We start from the raw sequence: 22,654 nt of genomic DNA on the forward strand, positions 1-22,654 counted from the left end.
AAGCCGGAAGGAAAGAAGTGAATAGCTGCCTGTACTCTCTTCTGCCTGAAACCCTGGAGACGCAACACGCTAAAGAGTCCACCGAGCTGCTCAGTGAGGTACGGAGCAGCTGCACCGCTTAACCTGACGCTTCACTTAAATACTGTGGACATGAAGATTATGGATGTTTCTCTAAATACTTTCTCCCAGATTAAGTACAAGGAGAGCGGGAAGAAGGAGAGGTCCAGCTCCCTCTACTCCACCCTGCCTGACACTTCAGAAACCAGCTTCGCCAGAGAGATGACTGACATGCTGAGCGAGGTACCAGCACTCAGAACGACGACATTCATCGAGTCCTCTAATCCAGGGCTGATATCACACTGTGAGGCAGAGTGACAGAAATACACCAGGAATTAAAGGAGAGGAGATATTGTACTGTACGTCATATATGACCACAGGAAATGCCTCTAAAACATAGCCCCCCCAAATGTGTGTTGGTGTCAGTTAATAGTGTGTGGAATACCTTCAGATGCAGTGCTGACTGTGCCATCGTAAACGACAATTTACACAAAGAAAAGGAAACTAAAACTATATAAAAAGTAAACAAAAACATGATGGCATGTTGCCTTTCAGTGACTTTCATAGCACGTCTTGGAGAAGTTATATAAATGTACTAATATACATTAAAGTGTGAATGAAGTTAGTATACATGTTGAGATGTGGTTGTTGTAACATTGAACTCTCACCACAGTCCTCAAACGCACCCACGAGGTCCAGAACAGGAAGGTGTCATCAGCTCATCGTTGCTGATGTTTCTCTTATGAATTGGTCGTCACGCGCGTGATTATCATCAGAAAAGGATCAAAGAGGTTATCGGCGCTGCAGCCTTTCATTTGCATCTCAGCGATGTTGTACAGACACAGTCCAGATGAATGAGGCTCAGCGTCACAGCACAGACGATCAAAAATACACAAAGAAGAGGAATGAATATGTCAGCTTTGCCATTGATAGAGGTTCATTGTTGATAAGCAGGTGCAACGTGTCTCTGTCCAGACTAATATTTTGGATGTTCTGTCTTTTACAGTCTAAGTACAAGGAGAATGGGATAAAGAGTCTTTCACAGAGTGTCTACAGTCAGCTGCCAGAGACCTCCGAGACTCAGTTTGCTAAAGCTGTTTCGGAGCTGCAGAGCGAGGTGAGGAACTTCTCATACTGCGGGTCCTGTTTCTCCATCTGAACAGAGGGAAACCAGCGCTGAGAACAAACTCCACGACAGCAACCATGAGCAGAGTCTCAGACCGTGACGTCCAATTCCACTTTGAGTGTGTTGAAAATGTGAAAATCATCAAAGTTCTCCTGAAGATGTCAGTCCTTGTTAATTTGGTTGCTGGTGGTTAACAGGTCTTCACGTGGCTTCTTCACAATAAAAGTGTTTCACCAGTTGAAGTCTTTTAATGTGAAGTAGCAGCAGCAGGAAATGTTGGGTTAGCATTAGCATGAACTGAGTCCGCCACTAACAATGAAAACTAATATACAGAGAGGTAACTGACTGTTGCTGCCGGCTATAGATGGCGTCAAAAACAGGGTTTGATTTCATGAAAATCTTTATAAAAAAATCTTTATTTTTTAAACTTTATAAAAACTTTATTTATTTTTGAGACCTACATTTGGACTGACCCATTCAATTTTATTTAATGCACACATATAGATTATTGTTATGTACAGTGGAGCTTAAATTATATATCTGGCTGTAACTACATTTTTTACAGTTCTCAGGGTGGGTTTTTTTTAAATAAGTTTCTAGTTTTATTTGAGTTGAATGTTTCTGCTGTTGACGTTGTGTTGAATGAATTATCACCAGATCATTCCACTGAATTCATTTTAGATGAAGTACAAAAAGGGAAAGAAAGAGGTGTCCAGCTCTCTGTATTCCACTCTGCCTGAGACTCTGGAGACGCTGCACGCCAAAGAGGCTTCTGAGCGGCAGAGTGAGGTAAAAACTCATGTCTACCTGCAGGTCCACACACACCTACACACAGTAACAAACACGCGTTCATCCCTCCCGTGTCTTTTTATAGATGACTAATTGTCTCTGCTCCTGTTCGTGTTCAGCTGCAGTACAAGGCGGCTCTGAAGAAAGGCCGCTCCTCCAGTCTGTTCCACCTGCTGCCTGAGACCTTAGAGACGGCCCACGCGAAGGAAGTCTCTGAGCTCCTCAGCGAGGTAACAACAGGAAGGACAGAATTTGCTGTTCACTCGCAGCAGCGTCAGATTCATAAAGAACCTCCTCCTCCTCCTTCATGAGACGTGTTCTTCTTCAGGTGAAGTACAAAGAGGACGGTAAGAAGGAGATGAGCATCAGCCTGTACTCTCTGCTGCCTGAGACCATCGACACCCAACACGCCAAAGAGGTGTCAAACCTTCAGAGTGAGGTATTCAAACTTTGCTCTTTTCTTACTTCTTCCCTCTTTCAGGAGTGTCTTTCCTTCCACTAAGTAGAAATCTGTCATAATAATGTGACAGATCAAGATATATGAATCAGCTGATAACTTAAACTGTATGCATACATCGGTCAGCAGTGTCATTTATACAAATACAGGAGCAACAGAAGGAAGTGCAGCCTCCGATTCTCTGCTCTAAAATAGATTTTGTAAAACTGTCTAACAGACAATTGACTCCATCCAAGTTTAACTGAATCTGCTTTAAAGGATATTTCAGATATTTCTTTGGCAGTAATGTCCTCCCATAGACTGGGCCAACTCCAAAGACTCTTCCAGTGCGAGCTGATGCCACATGATGCCACATGAGTGGAGTGGCCCAGGGCCAAATAAATGCTGACACTCACATTGTTCCGATGTATTTCAGGAATAATAGACATATGAGCGCACCATGTGACTCCTTCCTGTCTCCTGCAGGTGAAGTATAAAGAAGGTCTGAAGCAGGGCAGTCTGTACCATCAGCTCCCAGAGACCACCGAGACACAGCTGGCCAAACAGCTGTCTGAGCTGCAGAGCGAGGTACAGGGACGTTTTTCAAATGTTATTGTAATATGATATATAAGTATCGGTCGGACCAAAAGAAAACCAAACATATTTAAAAGCGCTGCTGTTCTTTTGTTGTGCTAAGAGTGTGTTGGTTTATGAACAAGCTGCTCAGAGGACAGCCATCTGGACTGTCCCAAGATGAGGAATATTAGCCACAGGCTGTAAATGTCTGATTCTGAACTGACTTACTTTGTCAGTAGAGGCTGCGCGGAGTGAGTTGCACAAACCACCACATCATGCAGAGTGACCATGTTCCTTTCAATCTGCAGACCAAGTACAAGGAGGCGGGTAAGAAGGAGGCGAGTACATGTCTGTACTCCCTCCTGCCTCACACCATGGAGACGCAGCACGCTAAAGAAGCTGCAGAGCTGCTCAGTGAGGTGAGGACAGCTTTTCACTTTTGCCCAGAGAAGGGAATCAAGAATAGGTTCCTTACTGTCTGATTTCCACCAATATACAGCACAACAAGTGGAAAAAACACTCAGAGTTTTTAGCCCTTTGTCATCCATCCTCCTCTGCTTGTTGATGCTGTTATTTCCCAGGTCAAATACAAGGAGAGCGGGAAGAAGGAGATGTCCAGCTCCCTGTACTCCACTCTGTCCGACACATCAGAGACCAGCTTCGCCAGAGAGATGACTGACATGCAGAGCGAGGTAAATAAAACGATAAGCTGGGTAAAGATATTTCTAGACTTTAACACAGTGGAACTCCCCATCAGATTATATGTTCCTTCATTACCTGACGATATCTCTCAGTGATCGATTTGTACAGATGGACATAGATAGACAGAACTTGCACTTAAAGGGATTTGATTTCAAAGGTAGTTCAGTAAAAACAAAGTGCCAGACAATCAGAAACGAGCATTTTCCACGTTCATGTTATAAATGTCTCTTCAATTATCATTCAAATTGCTGTGTGAGATTTGGCCACATGAACTGAGCTAACACTTGAATAACTTGAATAAATGCATACTAATGTGGGGACTCGTAAATTGTTTCTTCACCCTTAAACATTTTGGAGTGAGATGAAATAAACATGAGATCTCCAACATGCAGAGAGAGCTGCAGTAAGAATGCTGTTTGATCAGTTATAAATAATCACTACCCCATTATCCAATGCTCTCTGATGTTTTTATACCTTAGACACTCATCAGAGGCCGGATTAGCATCAGAAGCAGGATCAAAGGGGTATCCAAGTCTGTTTGTAGAAGAGTCATTAACAATATCTGCTCTGTGGCCGGGGAAATAAAAGGGGGGGCAGTTTTTTGGGGGGACACAGGGAGAACAGACTTCTGCTGCTCAGTACTCACGAGCACATTCACAGATTTTTAAACATGTTTGCAGTTTCTTCACACCTTTCCATCTGTGGCAGTGTGTAGATCAAACTCATCTCTTTTGTTTCCATCTTTTCCAGAACAAGTACAAGGAGGACGGAAGGAGAAGCCTCTCTCAGAGTTTCTACTCTCAGCTTCCAGAAACAACTGAGACTCAGTTCGCTAAAGCTGTCTCAGGGCTGCAGAGTGAGGTGAGGGAGAGGATCACTTCACACTCTTGGTACCTTTCACCTTTGCCACAACATGTTTCCTTTTGTTTGAAAGTCCTGGTAGCACTAAAAAGCATCATAAACACGTGGTCGGTAACATCTGAGTGCCCTGTAGTTTCAATGTGGTGAGAGCATATGTACGATGTATTCACAGGTGGAAGGAGTTTATTCATTATATTCAGTTAGATACGCCCCCTAAATGTTGTTCTCACGCCCGATGATGTCCCCTAATGCTGCTGCAAAGTAGATACAAACTTTTAAAAACATATTAGAGTGTTATTTTGGATTCCAGGTGAACAAATCCTGAATCAGGTATCACAGCTACGCAGATGACACACCGCTGTATGTTTCAGTGTCTCTCTTACGTGAGTTCAACAGTGTAAATGACATCAATCTCCTAAAGTCTCAGAGCTAACTTCAGCTGAACAGAGAAAAGAGGCTCAGAGGCAACAGCTCTGTGCACGAACCCCTGGGTTATTATTGATGCTGATGCTAAATGTGAACAAAACTGATTCAACGAAATAGATTTTTAAAGAGGACGTCTGCAGCAGGTGAAGGTTTGACAACAGTCGGAAGCAAGAAGTTCATTTTTTGGTTTGCGTTCTGTTTCAGATGAAGTACAAAGAAGCAGGGAAGAAAGGAGTGACGAGCTCTCTGTACTCGACTCTGCCCGAGACTCTGGAAACGCAGCACGCTAAAGAGGCTTCACAGCTGCAGAGTCAGGTACACACACACACACACACACACACACACCAGCTTTTTTGATTATTGGATAACAATTCAATCTGTGCAAGACTCAAAAAGTGTACATGTTATTACCTTTAAGACTGGTTTCACTTTGCAGATTTGTTCACCAAGGAAAGTGTTTTTACAGGCTTATTAAAGTATTCCCGAACAAAAAGTCAGACCTTAAAGTGTCTCACATGAACCCGAACTGGAGCGTGATGGGATCCATGTTGAGAGAAGAAAAGGATAAACTGTGCTGTTCTTCTGTTTCCTTCAGCTGAAGTACAAGCAGAGTTTAAAGAAGGACGCCTGCAGTCTGTACCACCTCATGCCAGAAACCATCGACACTCAGTTTGTCAGACAGCAGACGGAGATGCTCAGTGAGGTACGACTGGTTTATAGCATCAACACGTTATTACATGTAAACCTGCAGTGGTTTGTTTCATCCCACAGTTCAGAACTTGGACTTTGATTTAAAGGTTTATTAGGTTGTGAATGACTGTAGTGTTCATATATCAATATTTGATTGATAAACACACAAAGATATTTACTTTACTCATCACAAACACATATTTCCGTCTCTGTGCACTCGAGGTTTGTGCTCAGTATGACCTCTGTAGAAAAGACTCACTAACATTTGACAACTCCTTTCTGAGTGAGTGAGTGCTCCAGCAGGTTTATTCTCATCCTCCTGGCTGTATTTTGTTTCATCACAAGGTCAAGTACAAAGAAGATGGTAAGAAAGAGATGAGCGTCAACCTGTACTCTCTGCTCCCCGACACCATCGACGCCCAGCATGCTAAAGAGCTGACAGACATGCAGAGTGAGGTGGGTTCAGCAGAATTACCTTCAGACTTCATATGATTTAAGAATTCAGGAGAAAGGCTGTAATTTCTCCGATGTACTAAACAAATGATGAGACAGAACATAAGTTTGTTGGAAGATAATATTGTTTTTCCAAATGCTTCACTTCTCATCTTTCCACATTTCTGCTCTTTCTGTGACTGTAGAGTAGAAGAAGCAGCAGCAGCTAAATCTGCTCCCAAAATCCAAACAACTTCTTTATAATTGTCTTTGTTGCATCAATATTTCTGCATTCAGGCGAGGAAGGAAAAAAGATCAGATAGACCAAAGAACCCTTGCAGGAAAAAAATAGACTCAAAATGTATTGAGATGCTTTGAGATCGCAGTCTCTCTTTCCCTGCATTTCCTGTCTATCCCTCTCAACAGACAGACAGACAGACAGACAGGTGTTCTTAAACTCAGTGTTTGGAGAATAGCTTCAGACAGCAGATGTCCCAAAAACTGTCACCAAAATCCTGAGTTAGAGGAGCGCTGCAAGATGGAACAGTGTTTAAAAAATGGTAAAATGTTCAAACACTAAACCTGAATCTGATCCTCACTGTTTCCTCCAGACTAAATACAAAGAGGCCAGTAAGAAGCAGACATCAACGTCTCTGTATCAGCGACTACCTGAAACTCTGGAGACACAACACGCTAAAGAGGCTTCACAGCTGCAGAGTCAGGTACAGTACACACATGCACACATGCACACATGCACACATGCATCATGCACCTTTGACAGGCGCTAATGATGTTTGTAACAAACAGGAAAAAGACGCTACAACATCCGAGATTTGAGAGTCAACTTTTTAAACGCAGGAAGCAGATGAATCCCATCGTCATATCATAGACTCCACTGTGGAAACTCACTTTAGAGAAACGTCAGCAGTAATGCAAAGTGTTCTCAGTTTGTAGTTAAAACATGCAAACCCACGACCCCCCCCAGTGTTTTCTGCATGTTTCACAGGCTTGTTGTTTTGTCCTCCTCAGTGAGCGTCCCCGTGTTGTCCCCTCTGTGTCCTGTAGATCTTGTATAAAGAGGCCGTTAAGAAGGAGTTGCCGTGCCCAGTTTACCACCAGCTGCCCGACACTCTGGAGACCCAGTTTGCCCGAGAGCTCACCGACATGCAGAGCCAAGTAAGAGCGCAGACACGTCCCAGCGAAGGGAGTCGTTGAACCGCTTCTACATGCTGGTGTGGTATCGGCAGTAGTATTATTGTTAATGTTATCCCGTCTCAGCTGTCATTAAGATGATTCAGTTGTTGTCACGTGACCTCAGTTTCACTCCCTTGAGTCAACATGACGTCTGTGGAGCTGCAGCTACATTTTGCACCACTGAAGTAACCTTAGATCAGTTGTTAGACATCAGCTCAGTGTTTTTGTTCTGAACTCAAACTCACGTTTTCAAACGTCCAACACTGAAATATTTATTTATCTATTTTAACATTAAATGTGTGTCTCTGGCAGTCGTTTCTGTTCATGGCAGGAGTGTCGCAGCTCGTAGCACGTTAGTCTCTCTCGTGTCTCTTTACATGGACGCTGTGATGCGATGGGTTTCTGTGGTGATGCAGCGGAGGACAGGCTGCTGTGGTTAGTTATGAACGAGTGACTTTTCTTATCTGCCTCTGTGGAGCTCTCAGTTCTTCTGACACTGGTAGCTATTATTAAACATGTATCAGACTTTGGCATAAACTCCAGTTGCATTTGGTTTTCGTGTTATTAGTGATTGTAATCCGGCCGTTTTCTGTCTCTCACTGTAGAACAAGTACAAGGAGGACGGGATGAGGAGCCTCTCTCAGAGCTTCTACTCCCAGCTGCCAGAAACCGCTGAGACTCAGTTTGCTAAAACTGTTTCTGAGCTGCAGAGCGAGGTGAGATGAGAGAAAAGAGGATTGTCGATAAAGCATTACAAGCCCAGCTCAGTTCCTTTTTTTGAATGAATGTGAAGATCACGTGACTCTGCACATCGGTGGCCTTGTTGTCAGTGAAGTTTAACTTCACTGGAACTAATTTGAGCTCCAAAATCCGGGATCTGATACATGATGGTGCTTTATACAAAGGGAAAGCTTTATTCTCTTTAGTTTATACCTAATATATGAACATAACCTGTTCTACCTTCATACCTAAACATCAAATCTTTATTAACACAGACAGGAAATGAATCGACAGTGTTTCAGTTATTGTTTGTGCTGCATCTCTAAACGTGTGGTAGCTCAAACTAAAAAAAGACACGTGAAAAAGTCTTTAAATGTTTGTTTTTCAGACAAAGTATAAGAAGTCTGGGAGGCAGGAGGCCGGCAGCTGTCTGTACTCTGTGATGGCAGAAACTCTGGACACTCAACACGCCAAGCAGGCGTCCCAGATACAGAGCCAGGTACCGATCAGACACTAACATTACTTTCACATGTAATATAACCCTCTTATAACCCACTTCGTTCTTTCTTATTCTAAACCCAGTTTTCATATGAACTTTAAACATAAACCCAAGCTTTAGTCCCAGTCTACTCACTGCACATGACTTTTTATCTTCATATCCTTTTCAGGACCTTACAAACATAATATTGTTTAATAAAATGATGGAATACCTGCTGCATCTGCTACTGAGATGATTTCAAAAACAGTAAAAAACGTGTTAAAGAAAAGTGTGTTGACACACTTAAGTAAGATTTCTTTACATCTCTGTATTTTTTGCCCACACATATTTTACACATCAAACCGTGCAGTTTCTGTCAGACGAGGACACACGACCCACAAACAAACTGTCGTCCCTGCAGGTGAAGTACAAAGAGGACGTGCAGAAGGAGCTGTCGTCCAGTCTGTTCTCCAGCCTTCCTCAAACCCTCCAGACTGAGTTGGCCAAGGAGATGACGGAGCGCCAGAGCCAGGTGACAAACTTTTTACTTCAGCAGCTGTATGTGAAACTGGTTTTAACTGGCTGTCCTTGAACACAACAGCCCCAATAAGTCCCTCTGTAAGAAAAAAGCTGGTGGTTGGCGGTTGCTGTAGGAGCTTTAAAAGAGAAGCAGTCCTGAATTATAGTGAAGTAGCCTTGTTAAAACTTTCAATTATCAAGAATTTCTCGTTATGAACGTTAAACATTCATAAGTAAATGAGCTAATCTGCTTCATCGGGACTGTGTGAGGGACCAGACAACCCACCACGTGTGACGGCATCACCATTCAGATGTTGAGTCCGACCCACTTCAGTCCATTAAGGAGGACACAGACAAAAACAGAAAACTGTTTGTCAAACATTGTCAGAAAATATGAGGCTCCATTAGTTAAAGCAACGATGTTACAAAGCTTTTTCAGTGTTTGTGAGTCCACGCTGGTCTGGTCGAGCTGAAGTCTCCACTGCAGCCTCAGGAGGAGGAGGGTCCAGAAATACGATGTTTGGCGACAATGAATGCTAAAATGTTTGAAGCTGCAGTTCCTCTAACAGATGCTGCCTCCGAGAATGACTAAATGAATTAAAAACCCCTCATGAAGTGGAGTCGTACAACTTCAGTAAAAGTGATTTGTTTGTTTTGTGATGCAGGTGAAATATAAAGAGGGACGTAAGAAGGACGCGTCCTCGTCACTCTACCACCTCCTCCCCGAGACGGCAGAGATGCATTTCGCCAAACAGATGTCAGAGATCCAGAGCGAGGTGCAGCGACGCTGAAATCTTCTCTCCTTTCTTTCAATACAGTGTGGTTTCTGTTTCCATGTTTGCTGATTTTATATTCTCCTCTGAAGGCGAAGTACAAGAAGGACAAAGAGGATCTGCCCAACACTTTATACTCTCTGCTGCCTGAAACTCTGGAGACTCAGTTTGTTAAAGAGATGGCTGAGACACACAGCGAGGTGGGACCCTCTGTTTGACTCCCGGACGCTGATCAGGAGGATCCAGGGATTCTTTTATTGTCACTGTAACAACTCAAACACAGTATTATATTATATTATTCAGGCGTCAGTTGGTGAATTCATTAAACCATTTGAGGGGCTGCTGCATTATCATCCTCATCCAACAGTCTAGTGAGTCACACAGAGGGGTGAAGTAGCCCCCATGATTAAAAACAAGAAGACTGAATCACTCCAGCATGTTAGCTGAAACAACACAAAGACCAGTACGATCCTTGATGTGGCTGTGTGTGGTGGAGAATGTGTTGCGGTGTGTCGGATGTGTTTAAGGTGCAGAGACGGACAGCGTGGAGATAAGGAGGTCTGGATCTAACCCTGCTGTAGGCTGCCTGGACCGCTTTATGTTCCTGTTCCAGATTGACCAGAAATATAAACTAGAAAACAAGAAACTCTCCACTAAGGATGTCTTTCAGTTGTCCCAAATTGAAATGTGACAACTATGTAGGGCCAAACAGGGCGTGAAGCTGAAATCCTATTGGTCGACAGCTGATAAATCTGATGATATCACAGAACGGTTGCTATATCAACCACCAATAGGGTGCACAACTGATAACGGTGGTCAAAAGAAGGTAGCTGTACATTTTTAGTTGTTGGTAGTAAAAGATTCAAGAAGGACTGTGGAGGGTTTGATACTTCAGAGTTCAGAGATACTTCATGACTGTAGTGGTGTGTGTGTGTGTGTGTGTGTGTGTGTGTGTGTGTGTGTGTGTGTGTGTGTGTGTGTGTGTCAGGTGAAGTACAAGCAGGCTGGGAAGCAGCAGACGGCGTCCTCTCTGTACTCCAAACTGCCCGAAACTCTGGAGACCAAACACGCCAAAGAAGTGACTGAACTACAGAGTGAAGTGAGTGTCTCTCTACCTTCATCTCCTCTCTCTCTCTCCATCTTTCAATTCAGCCAAATCCAAAGATGTTTTACTGACATTCAAAAAAGCAGTTTGAACCCAACCAAGCAGGTCTACTTCCACTCCCTCTGTGGTTGGTTCAACACGTTTTCTCACTCACCTCTCGTGGTTTCATGACATGCAGATGAATTAGATTTCTGCCACTTCAATACAATGGAAGTGATTGGATTTTTTAATTGAATTTGTGTGAGCCGGCCCTTTAAATCATGAACTGGTTATGAAAGAGATGCTTGTGTTAAACTGAGACTGGTTTTACTGGAGATGAATCACATTCAGTGGTTTTCTGCGTTTCACTTTGTTTCTTTGTTTTAGAAAAAGTACAAAGATGAAGGGAGGAAGGAGATGACGTCGTCTCTGTACTCGCAGCTCCCCGAGACCGCCGAGACGCAGTTCGCTCGAGAGATGACGGAGATCCAGAGTGAGGTACAACACTCATGGAGCTGGATTTTATTATGTGAAGGGAAGAACAGAAAAGGCTCCATATGACACAGCTTACATAGCCAACATGTGACAAACTCACAGATCAGCTGGTTTTCATGTTTGTTTAGTTTGATGTTGAAGCCTTCAGGACTGTACGGACATCACTGTCTCGCAACGGCTGCCTTTAATTTAAATTCAGTTAACAGCAGGTAAAATACTCACTTCTTTAAGATCAAATCTAAACATCGACCGAGTGTTTGTACGGTACTTCAGACTTTGATCTCTTTGGTTGCTTCGGGTTTCTTCTCGCAGTAGAAGCACTTGAATTAATAGAATAAAAATCAGGGGATTCTCGTTTTTGCTCAGAGCCAAAGTCAAAGAAAATAAAACTATAAAAAGGAAAGTGTTTGTTGTAGATGGAGGGCCGATTCACACACCGTCATCTTGACTTGTGCTCCATTTCTGCAGATATATTGGCCACAAAAACAAAGTGTAAACCCACTTGGAGTTCAGAGCAACACAGCGTGTCAAAATATACAGTTTGATATACATATAAAATGTCCCTCTGAATATGTCTTGTTGTGTCGTCGTCTCTAGAACAAGTATAAAGAGAGTGGGAAGAAGAGCCAGACCATCAGTGTTTACTCCCAGCTCCCAGAGACCAGCGAAATCCAGTTTGCCAAAGCTGTTTCTGAAATACAGAGTGAGGTACGGCAAGATGTTGGCTCATTTAATAACTGCAGAATGATCAAAGTTAAAAACACGTGATGAAAGCTTCTGTTCTTCTTTAATCTTGTTTCTGTGTGCCATGAAAGTGTAGAATATTCTGCTGTATTCCTGGAGAGTGTTTGTCGGTTCCACAGTGTTCACATCAGATGGAATATGTTCGCTTTGTACAAAGTAATGTTTTGTCTTGTTTTCCAGGTCAAATATAAAGAAGCAGGCAGGAAAGACGCGTCCAGCTCTCTGTACTCGACGCTGCCTGAGACTCTGGACACTCTGCACGCTAAAGAGGTCTCCCAGCTGCAGAGTCAGGTGTGTTCAGGTCCAGGCCTGTGTTCACCTCTGCTGGAAGGGATTACTGTTGTTTTATTCTGCGTCCTTTCCGCCGGACCTTCTGGACCAGGATCCAATGGGAGTCGACAATGAGTGGAAAAGTGTCTGAGGGTTGTTTATCTTCAGCCTTCCCTAGAAAAGATAGAAAAGATAACACCAGTTAGAATCGAAGAACAACCTCTTTCCAACCTTCAAACCCTGATTTGTTGTCTGATTCTTCAAGCAGTAACTGAATATATATATCTGACTTTGGATATTACTTCTGAAAATAGCTGAAACCTGATCAGAAAGGCTTAATTCTGCTGTCTCTGTGTAGGTGAAATATAAGCAGGACAGTAGGAAGGAGGTGAGCGGTTCTCTGTATCACCAGCTGCCTGAAACCACGGAGACACAGCTGGCCAAAGAGCTGAGAGACATTTACAGCGAGGTGAGGGACACACTGACGGACGCATTTGAAGTGAAAAAGCATCACGGGTTGGTGTCTGTAAGCCGTGTGCGCTCTTTCTTAGGTGAAGTATAAAGAAGAGGGGAAGAAGGACATCAGTAAGAACTTGTACTCGCTCCTCCCTCAGACGGCAGACACCCAGTTTGCCAAGCAGATGTCAGAGATACAGAGTGAGGTGAGGACCCTGAACGCCTCATACAGGTGGTCTGCAGGTGGATCGTCGCATCAGGATTTTACAGTGTTTGTTTTTAAAGTTGTTTAAAGTCAAGTGCAGTATTTTGTTCGATTGGATGAATATGAAAAATGTCTTCGCTCGTGTTTATCTGTAGGACTCGGCTTCAGTTTTGCTGTGAAGGAAAGTATTTTAAAGTCGCCCTCTTTAATCGTGCCATGGTTGCAAATATAGGAATCAAGCTTCTCTTTCTGTTGTTTGTTGTCTGCATCAGGTTTTCACTAAATACCGACAGTACAATGTTCATTTTTATATAAATGAACAAACTGATTTTCTTCATTCTTCTTGTTAGATATTTTGAATTTCACACCATAAGTCAGTGGTTGGGGGGTGTAATAATTCATCAACTTTTCTTTTTTTTGTTATAAGGCGAAGTACAAGAAGGACAAAGAGGATCTGCCCAACACTTTATACTCTCTGCTGCCTGAAACTCTGGAGACTCAGTTTGTTAAAGAGATGGCTGAGACACACAGCGAGGTGGGACCCTCCACCACCATGAACACACACACACTGTAGTTTATCTGGACTGTCCCACACACACCGTCCTGCTGCCCCGAATACTCACTAGAGCACCACATGTGGATTCATCCGCCGCTGAAAATAGTCCCGTACAAATGCACTATTTCCTCCTGTTAGTTTGGTAAAAACTACTGCGAGCAGTTGTTTTTAGGATGAAACTGTATTTTTAAGCTGTTTTCGGAGCTGAGAGCCACAGACAGGAAGTCAGAAAGTATTGAGAAAGTAACACATAGTTGGTTTTGGTCTTTTTGGGGTATTTGTTGACAATAAGAAAATGCAGAATAACACCTTTGAAGGTAAAGAATGTATGTGCGTCGATGCAGTGCCCTAAGAGAGTAAATTAGGTGTGTGTGTGCTCCATCTCAGGCACTCCAACATGTTGACACATTGCAGATAGACTGACCACTGTTGTCTATTCTGGTCTTGTTATCAGAAACACATTCAGAGCTGCTGGATACCTCTCCCTCCTCCTCCTCCTCCTCCTCCTCCTCCTCTTCTGCTGCTGAAACACATTAGAGCTGTTCAAAAGAGAATAAATACACTTTTCTTCTCTAAACAAAACGAGGAATGCATCAGCTTTTCATCTCTCACCCCAGTGCCTGTTCGCCTTCAGTTTTCATGTGACAATATTAATATTAAACAATCCTGAAGAAAAGCCAGCAACGTCAGCCACAACAACAAAGGTGGACGTGTCTTAAGATATTAGCTGCAGACGTTCCGCCTTGTTGTGAAGGAGAAGCTGTGAAATGTTTAAAACGCTGAACTTTGACCTGTTTTTCCTGCAGGTCAAGTACAAGGAAGCAGGAAAGAAAGAAGCCAGCAGCTCTCTGTACCACCAGCTGCCTGAGACTCTGGAGACGCAGCATGTTAAAGAGGTTACGGAGCTGCAGAGCGAGGTACACGCATCGTTTATTCACATTCACCCGCAGTTTGTCCCGCGGCGGTCAGCTGTCACGAAGCCGCCGACTGTCCTGATGTTATTTCACGTAAAGACACATGTAAAGAGACGTGGAGCAAACCTCTTGTCTTGCCTGCACTCTGCACACTCGCTGTCTTGCATTATTCAGGCAGAGAGAAGCTCAAACTGAGTGCAGCGTTACTCTTCAAAGAATAAATGAATGAATCATATTTTGCACTTTGAAGACACTTTGCTAAATGCCGTGAATATTTTGCAAAGCTGTTTGTAGCCGGTGCAGCAGCAGCATTATCTCACTGAGGAGCAGAAGTGTGTACGTAATGTAGCTCAAATATTGAATGAATGTTGCTCTCTCTGGTCCTCCACTAACTGAAAGTGGTGGTTTGAGGTTTAGACCAGTACATTAGTTTGCTGTTAGCTCATTCATTTATTCATTCCTTCCCAATTAGTCTGCCATCGGGACTAAACCAGGATCCTTCTGAGCGTCTTGTCAGTTGAAATGTGTTTCCTCTGTCAGTCAAAACCCCAAGATATTAAATTCACACTAGATGAAGATAAAAGAAAACAGCAAATCCTCAAATGAAAGAATAAACTATAACTAAACTGTAATAGCATCAGTTGTTGTTGTGTTGGTGGAAGGGAAACCCTGTGAGATGATGCTGATTCAGCGTGACGTCACAGGAGGTGGTGCTGGTCTTACCCCACATTCACACGCAGCGAAGAAAGATGAGATCGCGTCTGAATTGTTTCCTTCCTCCTGCTGCTGTCCCCTGCAGATCAAGTACAAGCAGAGCGGGAAGAAGTCCATGTGGTCCAGTCTGTACGCTCAGCTGCCGCAGACGGCGGAGACGCAGCTCGCGGCCAAGATGTCCGACCTGCAGAGCGAGGTGAAAAGGATGTTGGCTCCGTCTGCTTTGTTCCCGACGTCTGAATGAGTTTGATGTCGTCTGTCACGGTGTCTTCAGTGTCCTCTGCCTCTCTCTGTCCATCTGTCCAGAGTAAATACAAGGAGGACGGGATCAGGAGCCGCTCTCAGAGCTTCTACTCTCAGCTACCAGAAACTGCTGAGACTCAGTTTGCTAAAAGTGTCTCTGAGCTGCAGAGTGAGGTGAGGATAACAGAGTGTTTATTAGTTCATTCTTTGTCCTCCTGTTTCTTTGTCGTCTCACTGGATTCAAGCTCAGGACCTTTCGCTGGGAGGCAACAGTGCTGTACCTCCTAAACTATCGCCTTTATCGAGTTTTATCACATTAAAGGTAATCAGTCAAGGTACTTTCATATATATACTAACTCATTATTAACCCTGTAAACCTCCATTAGTAAAAGCCTGAAGTAATTTCATGTTTGAGACATCTGCAGAAACTGAATCAATAGAAACTCGAAGACAGAAAATGTCCTCCCATAAGAAGAAGAAGATAGAAGACGAGCTCACTGAGCTGATTCCAGTGACGACGCAGCACCTGCTACACCTGCTACACCTGCTACACCTGCTAGCTCACAGGCGCGTGGCGGCTAACAGCTGATGTTTTCTTCAGGCCAAGTACAAGGAGGCGAGCAGGAAGGAGGCGACCAGCTGTCTGTACCACCAGTTACCTGAAACTCTGGAGACGCGACACGCTAAAGAGGCTACTGAGCTGCAGAGTCAGGTACACAAACACTCGCGTGAACTGTGAATACACTGTTTACACAGACAGAGCAGAAAGAGTTGGACGCTCGTTTGTGTCAGTGGAGAACTCTTCTGTCTGTGAGGGACCTTGACTTGCTTTTACATGAGATTGTACTTGAATTGAAATAAAGGAGTCAGCAACTCCAACATTCAAGTCTTCAGAGGCAAAAACTGAACATTTTTTCTGTTTTATTTAAGTCTTCTTTAGCCTTCAGGTTGATGTTCACTCATCCTGTAGGAGTTTCCGAAACAGTCCAGGATCCTCCTTTGAGTCATCAGGGACCCCTGTCTACAAATGTACTGCAGCTTGGGATCACTGGACTGGATGAAGGCATATAAAACATGTTTATAGCTCGTGGAAACAGAACTCTGACCTCTCTGACCTCTCCAGGTGAAGTACAAGGAAGGAGGTAAGAAGGAGCAGAGCACCAACCTGTACTCTCTGCTGCCCGAGACCGAAGAGATGAAGTTTGCCAAAGCCGCCATGGAGCTTCAGAGTGAGGTGGGTGGACGTTAAGAAGCTGTGATCAAACCCGTGGCTTCTTTCCTCTGGTACACGCCACAGTGGACATTTAGCTTCTGTACAGAAATAACATGGACTCAAGATGTCATCATAAACTTCCACACACATGAACTATTGATGGTTTATTGTATTTAGGTTAAAAGAAAGGAAACATCAGGAGTAAACAGATGTACATACTTCATTGTTGTGAACAAATGTGTGTTGCAGAATAAATACAAGCAGAAAGGCCGGCAGGAGGTCAGCAGCAGTGTCTTCCACCACATGCCGGAGACCAAAGAGATGGAGTTCGCTAAGCAGATCTCTGAACTTCAGAGTGAGGTCAGAGCCGTAACAGTCTGTCAGAGTTAAGATATCATGGCGAAAATATATAGAAGAATATGTTTATATCTCTCTGTTTTTATTTAGACGAGGTACAAGAAGGACAAAGAGGATCTGCCCAACACTTTATACTCTCTGCTGCCTGAAACTCTGGAGACTCAGTTTGTTAAAGAGATGGCTGACACACACAGCGAGGTGGGAAACACATTTTGGTGTGTGTTTGTCTGAAAAAGCCAGCTTGTGCTTGTTTTTCCCCCCAACATTACTGATGAATAATTAATCATTCAGCTCTGATGAACGAGTTTTATGTGGAAGATGAATCTAACTCACAGCATGTGGTTTGAATCCAGACACTTCTCTCATCACTAAAATCTCACCTTCTGTCAATAATATTTAGATAGTTACTGATTATTATTATTTCACAAGGTTCACAGGTGAATAAAGTACAAATATCAGGTCTTAGAAGTCATGAAATTGTCTTAAATTTGAATTTCATAAACATCTTATCAGATTCTGCGTCTGTATTGGTCAGCGAACTGAAACCCTAAAATCTTAACACTGATTACAGAACAACTGGCTCACAGTAAGATATTAACAGTTAACTGTCATTGATCTAATGTTGTTGTTGTTGTTGTTTTCTATTGGCAGAGTAAATACAAGCAGGCGGGTAAGAAGGAGCTGGCCAACAGTCTGTATTCTCTGCTGCCGGAGACCAAAGACACTCAGCATGCCAAGGAGCAAACTCAGCTGCACAGTGAGGTACAGAACAGCCGCCAGTCACTGTCTGCCGCTCACTGTCCAGTGTTTACACAGTGACATAATATCAGACTCTGTATTGGATGAAACAGCTGAAGCTTCATGACATCCTTTAATGTTTGCTTTCAGCTGTGTGTTCATTAGTGGAACAACAGTGTTCATCAACATCACACTGAAGAATCAAGTGATTTAAGTCTGCACGCTGCCATTTTCATTATGTTACAATACACTTTGACCAGAAAAGCAGATAGCGAGGAAACAAAAGGGCCCCTGGGAAATGTGGTCCTAATTACAGTAACACTAAACCCCCCACATGAGATGGAGGTTTACTCCATTTTGATCCCATTTGTTAATGTTAATTACACCAAAGTATCTGATTACAGACTTTCCCCCCCTGATATTCTGTACCAATCTGTCCAATAAGTTGTTATCTTCTTCGTTCATACACAAACATCCTTTTAGACTGAGCAGCCCACGGCAGCAAAGACAAAACGTTGTTGTGAATTGGATCTGAGTCATGATTCGGTGGGTGCTTTTAATATTTTGCAGGGTAAAAAGTTTTGTTTTGTGTTGCAGAAAGCATACAGGGAGGAGGGAAAGAAGGAGGCCGGCTGCAGTCTGTACGCCCAGATGCCCCAAACCATCGAGACCGTCTTCGCTAAAGAGCTGGCCAAGACGCAGAGCGACGTGAGTCAGACAGAAGAAACGATTCAATCGCTTCAAACTGGGTCTCTCAATGCAAGAAATGTGGGATTATGTCATGTTCTGTAAGTCGCTCCATGAGCCTTCCTGTAGTGCCACCCTCAGCAAAACATCTCGGAGCAGGTTGTTATCAGTGTGAGTAATTAAGAGCTCAGTGTGCAGCAGGTGAGGAGAGACGAAGGTTCAGATTTCTAATTAAACAGCAAATGGGAGGCATTTAAACAGCAACATCCCAAGATGCTCTCCGTTAACACACACACACACACACACACACACACACATACACATAGAGGGAGTGTGTGTGTTAGTATCATTTTATCTGCTGAGGCGTGAACATGGAGAGCAGCTGTGTGCTCCACCGCCTGAGGACACAGACACTGACCTACTGCCTACACACACACACACACACACACACACACACACACACACACACACAGTCTGGGGCAGACACACATGTTTCACAGGATCTCTGCTGAACACTGACACCTCTGAAAACACCTCGGATATAAACGGGACAGACGACACATAGAGAGGGACAACCTGCAGAACAGGTCGTTGACATGTATTGTATTACTTATAAAACATAAAATATGATATCATCCGCAAAACTAAGTAACTAAGTATTCAGTTCACTAAGAAAACAAATGGATTTACATCAAACAGATGATGGACACACAGGTGTTATATGCGAGATCACACTTCTATCTTCTGGAGGAAGTTACTCCCTCCGTCATAAAGAAATAAATCATGTCAATCATCGTCTGTCTGCTGCTCCTGAATAGATATGAGACACTGCGTTAACATCTTCTGAAGTACGGCACCCAGATCGAAGGTCTCCAATTTAAATGGGTTTCTATGTTATTACTTTATGAAGCAAAAGGACCAGATTACTGATGATGATTAGCCTCAGATGACCTTCACTGTCTCCAACAGCTGGAGGAATTTGTGTAATGAGTCTTTCAAACAGGTTTATTTCATTATTTACAAAAGAGTGCAGGGAAGAAGCCCAGACACAGTTAACCTTAATGCCTTCAACAAGATTCCTGCTGGTGTTTTAGGACGATTTCATGTTGGTGAACAACAGAGGAAACGACACACTTTCACCATGATAGTGTAGCTGCAGTCTGATGAGCAGTGTGTTTTACAGATGAGGTTTGTTGTTCGGTGTCAGTCGGCCCAGAGGGCAGAAAATCACAGCTCGGGGTAAACTGGGGCACAGGTCTGATGCTTTCTGGTTTCATGTCTGTTGACCGAGCAATGCGGCGCTAACTGGAGCGCGTAACGTAGACCACCTAGACAACAGCAGCCCAGACTGTCTGCAGAACACTGCTACAATAAAACTGATCTCAGGCTGGAGAAGTGCAGGAGAAATGTGACGTGATGTCTCCCAACAATGTCTCGTTTTTAAAAGGTTTTATTTTAGACGTCACAGCCTGTGAACTGTAAATGTTGTGATGTGTGACGTGGTCCTTCCTGGTTTACTGTGTATTGTTTGTAACTGGAAACACGCGTCTCTGGTCTCCTCATCCAAGACGCTCTTTGACGCCTGAATTTCGCCCGATGAAGGTCTTCCGACCGAAACGTCACCATCTTTTTATAGATTGAGAAAGAAACTGTTTGGTTTTACATTTCACACTCGATCCACTCAGAAGGCAGCGGGTTTGTTCTGCAGGCCTGTTAATCTTCACTCAGTTTAATATTCATTTCTGCGTCATGCTGTGAATTTCTCATTTTCACAGTTGGAAGCTGCTCGTCTTATTTTTAGTGTGTTTTCGCTGGTTATTCAGCACCACGCTGAATTAGTCACCAGATATGTTCTCCCTCAATCCATCCTGTTATGTTATTCTGCCTCTCTGTTCTCCTTCTTTTCTTTTCTCTTGTTTTCCGATCATCTCCTTCCTTCTGGCCTCCGCTCTCCCTCTCTGTGTCTCTGTAGAAGTCCTATAAGGAGAAGTATAACCGTGAGAAGGGGAAGTCCAGCTACACCAACATGAAAACACTGCCGGAGGTGGAGCACGCCATGGAGGTCAACAAGAACCAGAGCGATGTAAATACACTCACACTGACATGTTTGTACTTCTCAAAAAGACAAGCGGTTATGTAACACTGTGAGGCAACAAGCAGGCGAAAACTGAACACCAGCTGAGCACCAAATAGTCTTTCTGTGGCTTTGTCTTCTGCACGTGTTGACAGCAGACTTGTACAGCGGTTGCATTTCTCTGGCAGTGGCCTCTGGGCCAAGGACCAGGTTAGACTGACCACCAGCTCTGCTGTGTATTCGGCTGTATTGACATTTAAAATGAACGATTACAGAGAAAGTTCGAGTTTATCTTCTTAACTTTCCTGCCCCCCCGACCCTCACTGCTCATCCTACGTCATCGAAAGCTCCGTTAACTCCGTACAAACACCAAGGCGGCGTTTTAAGATTCACTCAGAAAAATGCTGTTTTAGTCCAAACGGACGGCTGAAGAGAGAGAATAACAAAGAGTGAGTGTGATAACAAATGTTTAGTTCCCAAGACTGATGTGTAGAGATCTGTTGATGTCAGCTCCCTCTCTTTTGATCCGTTTTCTCCAGTTGTTTGTTTCAGTTTTATGTTGCGATACTCTTTGTTGTTTCTGCATTTTGTCTTCACTGCCTCTGCTGCTCTCAGGTCAGCTACAGAAAAGGCAGAGAGGAGCTTCATCACTACAACACGGCGGCAGACAGACCTGACATCGTCAACGCCACCAACGCTGCTAAACTGGCCAGCGACGTGAGTGTGTGTGTGTGTGTGTGTGTGTGAGTGTGTGTGTGTGTGTGTGTGTGTGTGTGTGTGTGTGTGTGAACATGTTCCAACAGTCTCATTCACCAGCTCTGAGTAGAACTGCTGATTAATTATAGAAAACGTTCTGTCATTATGTAAGAGTGTCCTGCAAGGTTCATCTTCATGAGAAGTAGGTGTGTGTGTGTGTGTGTGTCGTTACATATCCATTGTTTTTTATTGTGTGTGTGTGTGTGTGTGTGTTGTTTCCACAGGTAGCCTATAAGAGTAACACTAAGCTGCCAGTTTACAGTGACGTCTCTCTTTTGGCCAGAACTGACATCCAGCACGCCAAAGAGGTTTCAAAACTGGCCAGCCAGGTAACGCACACACACACACACACACACACACACACACACAGTTTACCCAGCATGCTTTCTGTTGACCTCTCCCCCCCCCCCCCCCCCCCTCCTGCAGGTGAAGTACAAGGAGAGTTTCGACAGACATTTAAAGGGCCAGAGGCCCTGTTACAACCCCCTGGACTGCCTCTCCTTCAAACACACTCAGGCTGCCGCCGCTCTGGCCAGTCAGGTGAGTGAATCACGTGGTCACATGATCTGTCTCACACGGTTTCAAGTTCAGCGCTCTCTGAAGAACAACCTACTATAGCCGCGGCATCACAGTGAACACAAAGCTTTATGTTTTTTGTCCGAGATACATCTTCATCATGTTGTACTGCAGCTAAAGCAAGAAATCCCGAATCCCGTGATCCTTTTCACCAAGTCCAGCAGCAAACTAGTTCATGAATTTCATTCTTCTCTGCAGCCCACCCTCAAATGTTGGATGTGGGCGTGAAACCTAAAAAGCACAGCTGTGAAAATACTACCTGCTTTCCACCTAATTACGACATGAAGTTAATGTAATGTAGCAGAAATAAATCTTTAACAGCTCAGTGTTTCAGCTGTATCTCCAGTATACAGAGTCTTTAGAGTCGTGAGTCGGTGTGTCTTTTTAGTACAAAGTTCCCTGATTGTGATTCACGGGTCTGTTTTCTGGACGAGGGATGAAGGGAACATTCTTACATTAGAGTGGTGTCACGTCTCAGACAGCATGGACACGAGGAACTCTTTCAGTGCACACCTGGGCTCCTGACTCAAAACGTCTTCCTGGAGCTGGAGGTGAGGTTCGGATGTTGTTGTTTAGATGCTCAGGAGACAGTTTGGCTTCACCTTTAACTTTGAGGTCTCATGTTCAGTCGGCGCAGCAACACTTTGATATTCAGACCAAAGACTTTAGACCGAGTTTAACGTCCACACGACGGATTTGTCACTATGACTCAACACAACTGATTTTCTTTTCCTCCAGTTCACCTGAAGACGTTTTCTTTTCTTTTCAACCATCGAGATAAACGAGTCCGAGA

At 43.8% G+C, this 22,654-nt stretch overlaps 3 protein-coding genes across 5 annotated transcripts in view; all 3 read left to right on the top strand.

Moving 5' to 3' along the window:
* LOC139304577 (nebulette-like) overlaps positions 1 to 22,608 on the top strand; it is a 31,615-nt gene extending 9,007 nt beyond the window's left edge. The window contains exons 13-40 of the mRNA XM_070928513.1: positions 1 to 98; positions 190 to 300; positions 1,064 to 1,174; positions 1,865 to 1,972; positions 2,092 to 2,202; positions 2,301 to 2,411; positions 2,895 to 2,996; positions 3,293 to 3,403; positions 3,566 to 3,676; positions 4,437 to 4,547; positions 5,178 to 5,288; positions 5,569 to 5,676; positions 6,009 to 6,119; positions 6,707 to 6,817; positions 7,161 to 7,271; positions 7,895 to 8,005; positions 8,398 to 8,508; positions 8,858 to 9,019; positions 9,672 to 9,782; positions 9,872 to 9,979; positions 11,251 to 11,361; positions 11,956 to 12,066; positions 12,283 to 12,393; positions 20,428 to 20,538; positions 21,145 to 21,246; positions 21,510 to 21,614; positions 21,712 to 21,825; positions 22,600 to 22,608. The exon at positions 1 to 98 is cut by the window's left edge and continues 13 nt beyond it. Coding sequence (XP_070784614.1) covers positions 1 to 98; positions 190 to 300; positions 1,064 to 1,174; positions 1,865 to 1,972; positions 2,092 to 2,202; positions 2,301 to 2,411; positions 2,895 to 2,996; positions 3,293 to 3,403; positions 3,566 to 3,676; positions 4,437 to 4,547; positions 5,178 to 5,288; positions 5,569 to 5,676; positions 6,009 to 6,119; positions 6,707 to 6,817; positions 7,161 to 7,271; positions 7,895 to 8,005; positions 8,398 to 8,508; positions 8,858 to 9,019; positions 9,672 to 9,782; positions 9,872 to 9,979; positions 11,251 to 11,361; positions 11,956 to 12,066; positions 12,283 to 12,393; positions 20,428 to 20,538; positions 21,145 to 21,246; positions 21,510 to 21,614; positions 21,712 to 21,825; positions 22,600 to 22,608 — 3,014 coding nt within the window. The remainder of the gene's footprint in view (positions 99 to 189; positions 301 to 1,063; positions 1,175 to 1,864; positions 1,973 to 2,091; positions 2,203 to 2,300; positions 2,412 to 2,894; positions 2,997 to 3,292; positions 3,404 to 3,565; positions 3,677 to 4,436; positions 4,548 to 5,177; positions 5,289 to 5,568; positions 5,677 to 6,008; positions 6,120 to 6,706; positions 6,818 to 7,160; positions 7,272 to 7,894; positions 8,006 to 8,397; positions 8,509 to 8,857; positions 9,020 to 9,671; positions 9,783 to 9,871; positions 9,980 to 11,250; positions 11,362 to 11,955; positions 12,067 to 12,282; positions 12,394 to 20,427; positions 20,539 to 21,144; positions 21,247 to 21,509; positions 21,615 to 21,711; positions 21,826 to 22,599) is intronic.
* The window catches only part of nebl (nebulette), a 73,416-nt gene that overhangs the window by 42,283 nt on the left and 8,479 nt on the right, over positions 1 to 22,654 (top strand). The gene's annotated exons all lie outside the window — the stretch shown is intronic.
* LOC139304578 (nebulette) lies at positions 12,491 to 18,638 on the top strand. Its single transcript, XM_070928514.1, has 14 exons — positions 12,491 to 12,517; positions 12,731 to 12,841; positions 12,924 to 13,034; positions 13,461 to 13,568; positions 14,396 to 14,506; positions 15,303 to 15,413; positions 15,524 to 15,634; positions 16,062 to 16,172; positions 16,584 to 16,694; positions 16,923 to 17,033; positions 17,121 to 17,228; positions 17,682 to 17,792; positions 18,366 to 18,476; positions 18,585 to 18,638. The coding sequence occupies exons 1-14, from the start codon at positions 12,491 to 12,493 to the stop codon at positions 18,636 to 18,638; spliced, it is 1,407 nt and encodes a 468-aa protein (XP_070784615.1).

The sequence above is a fragment of the Enoplosus armatus genome, chromosome 21 (assembly GCF_043641665.1).
Source record: "Enoplosus armatus isolate fEnoArm2 chromosome 21, fEnoArm2.hap1, whole genome shotgun sequence".
Lineage (NCBI taxonomy): Eukaryota > Metazoa > Chordata > Actinopteri > Centrarchiformes > Enoplosidae > Enoplosus > Enoplosus armatus.

Coding starts and splice junctions, on each gene's coding strand:
- LOC139304578 (XM_070928514.1), top strand. CDS start 12,491: ATGGGAGTCGACAATGAGTGGAAAAGT. Junction 17,229..17,681: donor TGGCTGACACACACAGCGAG/GTGGGAAACACA, acceptor TTCTATTGGCAG/AGTAAATACAAGCAGGCGGG. Junction 18,477..18,584: donor TGGCCAAGACGCAGAGCGAC/GTGAGTCAGACA, acceptor GCCTTCCTGTAG/TGCCACCCTCAGCAAAACAT.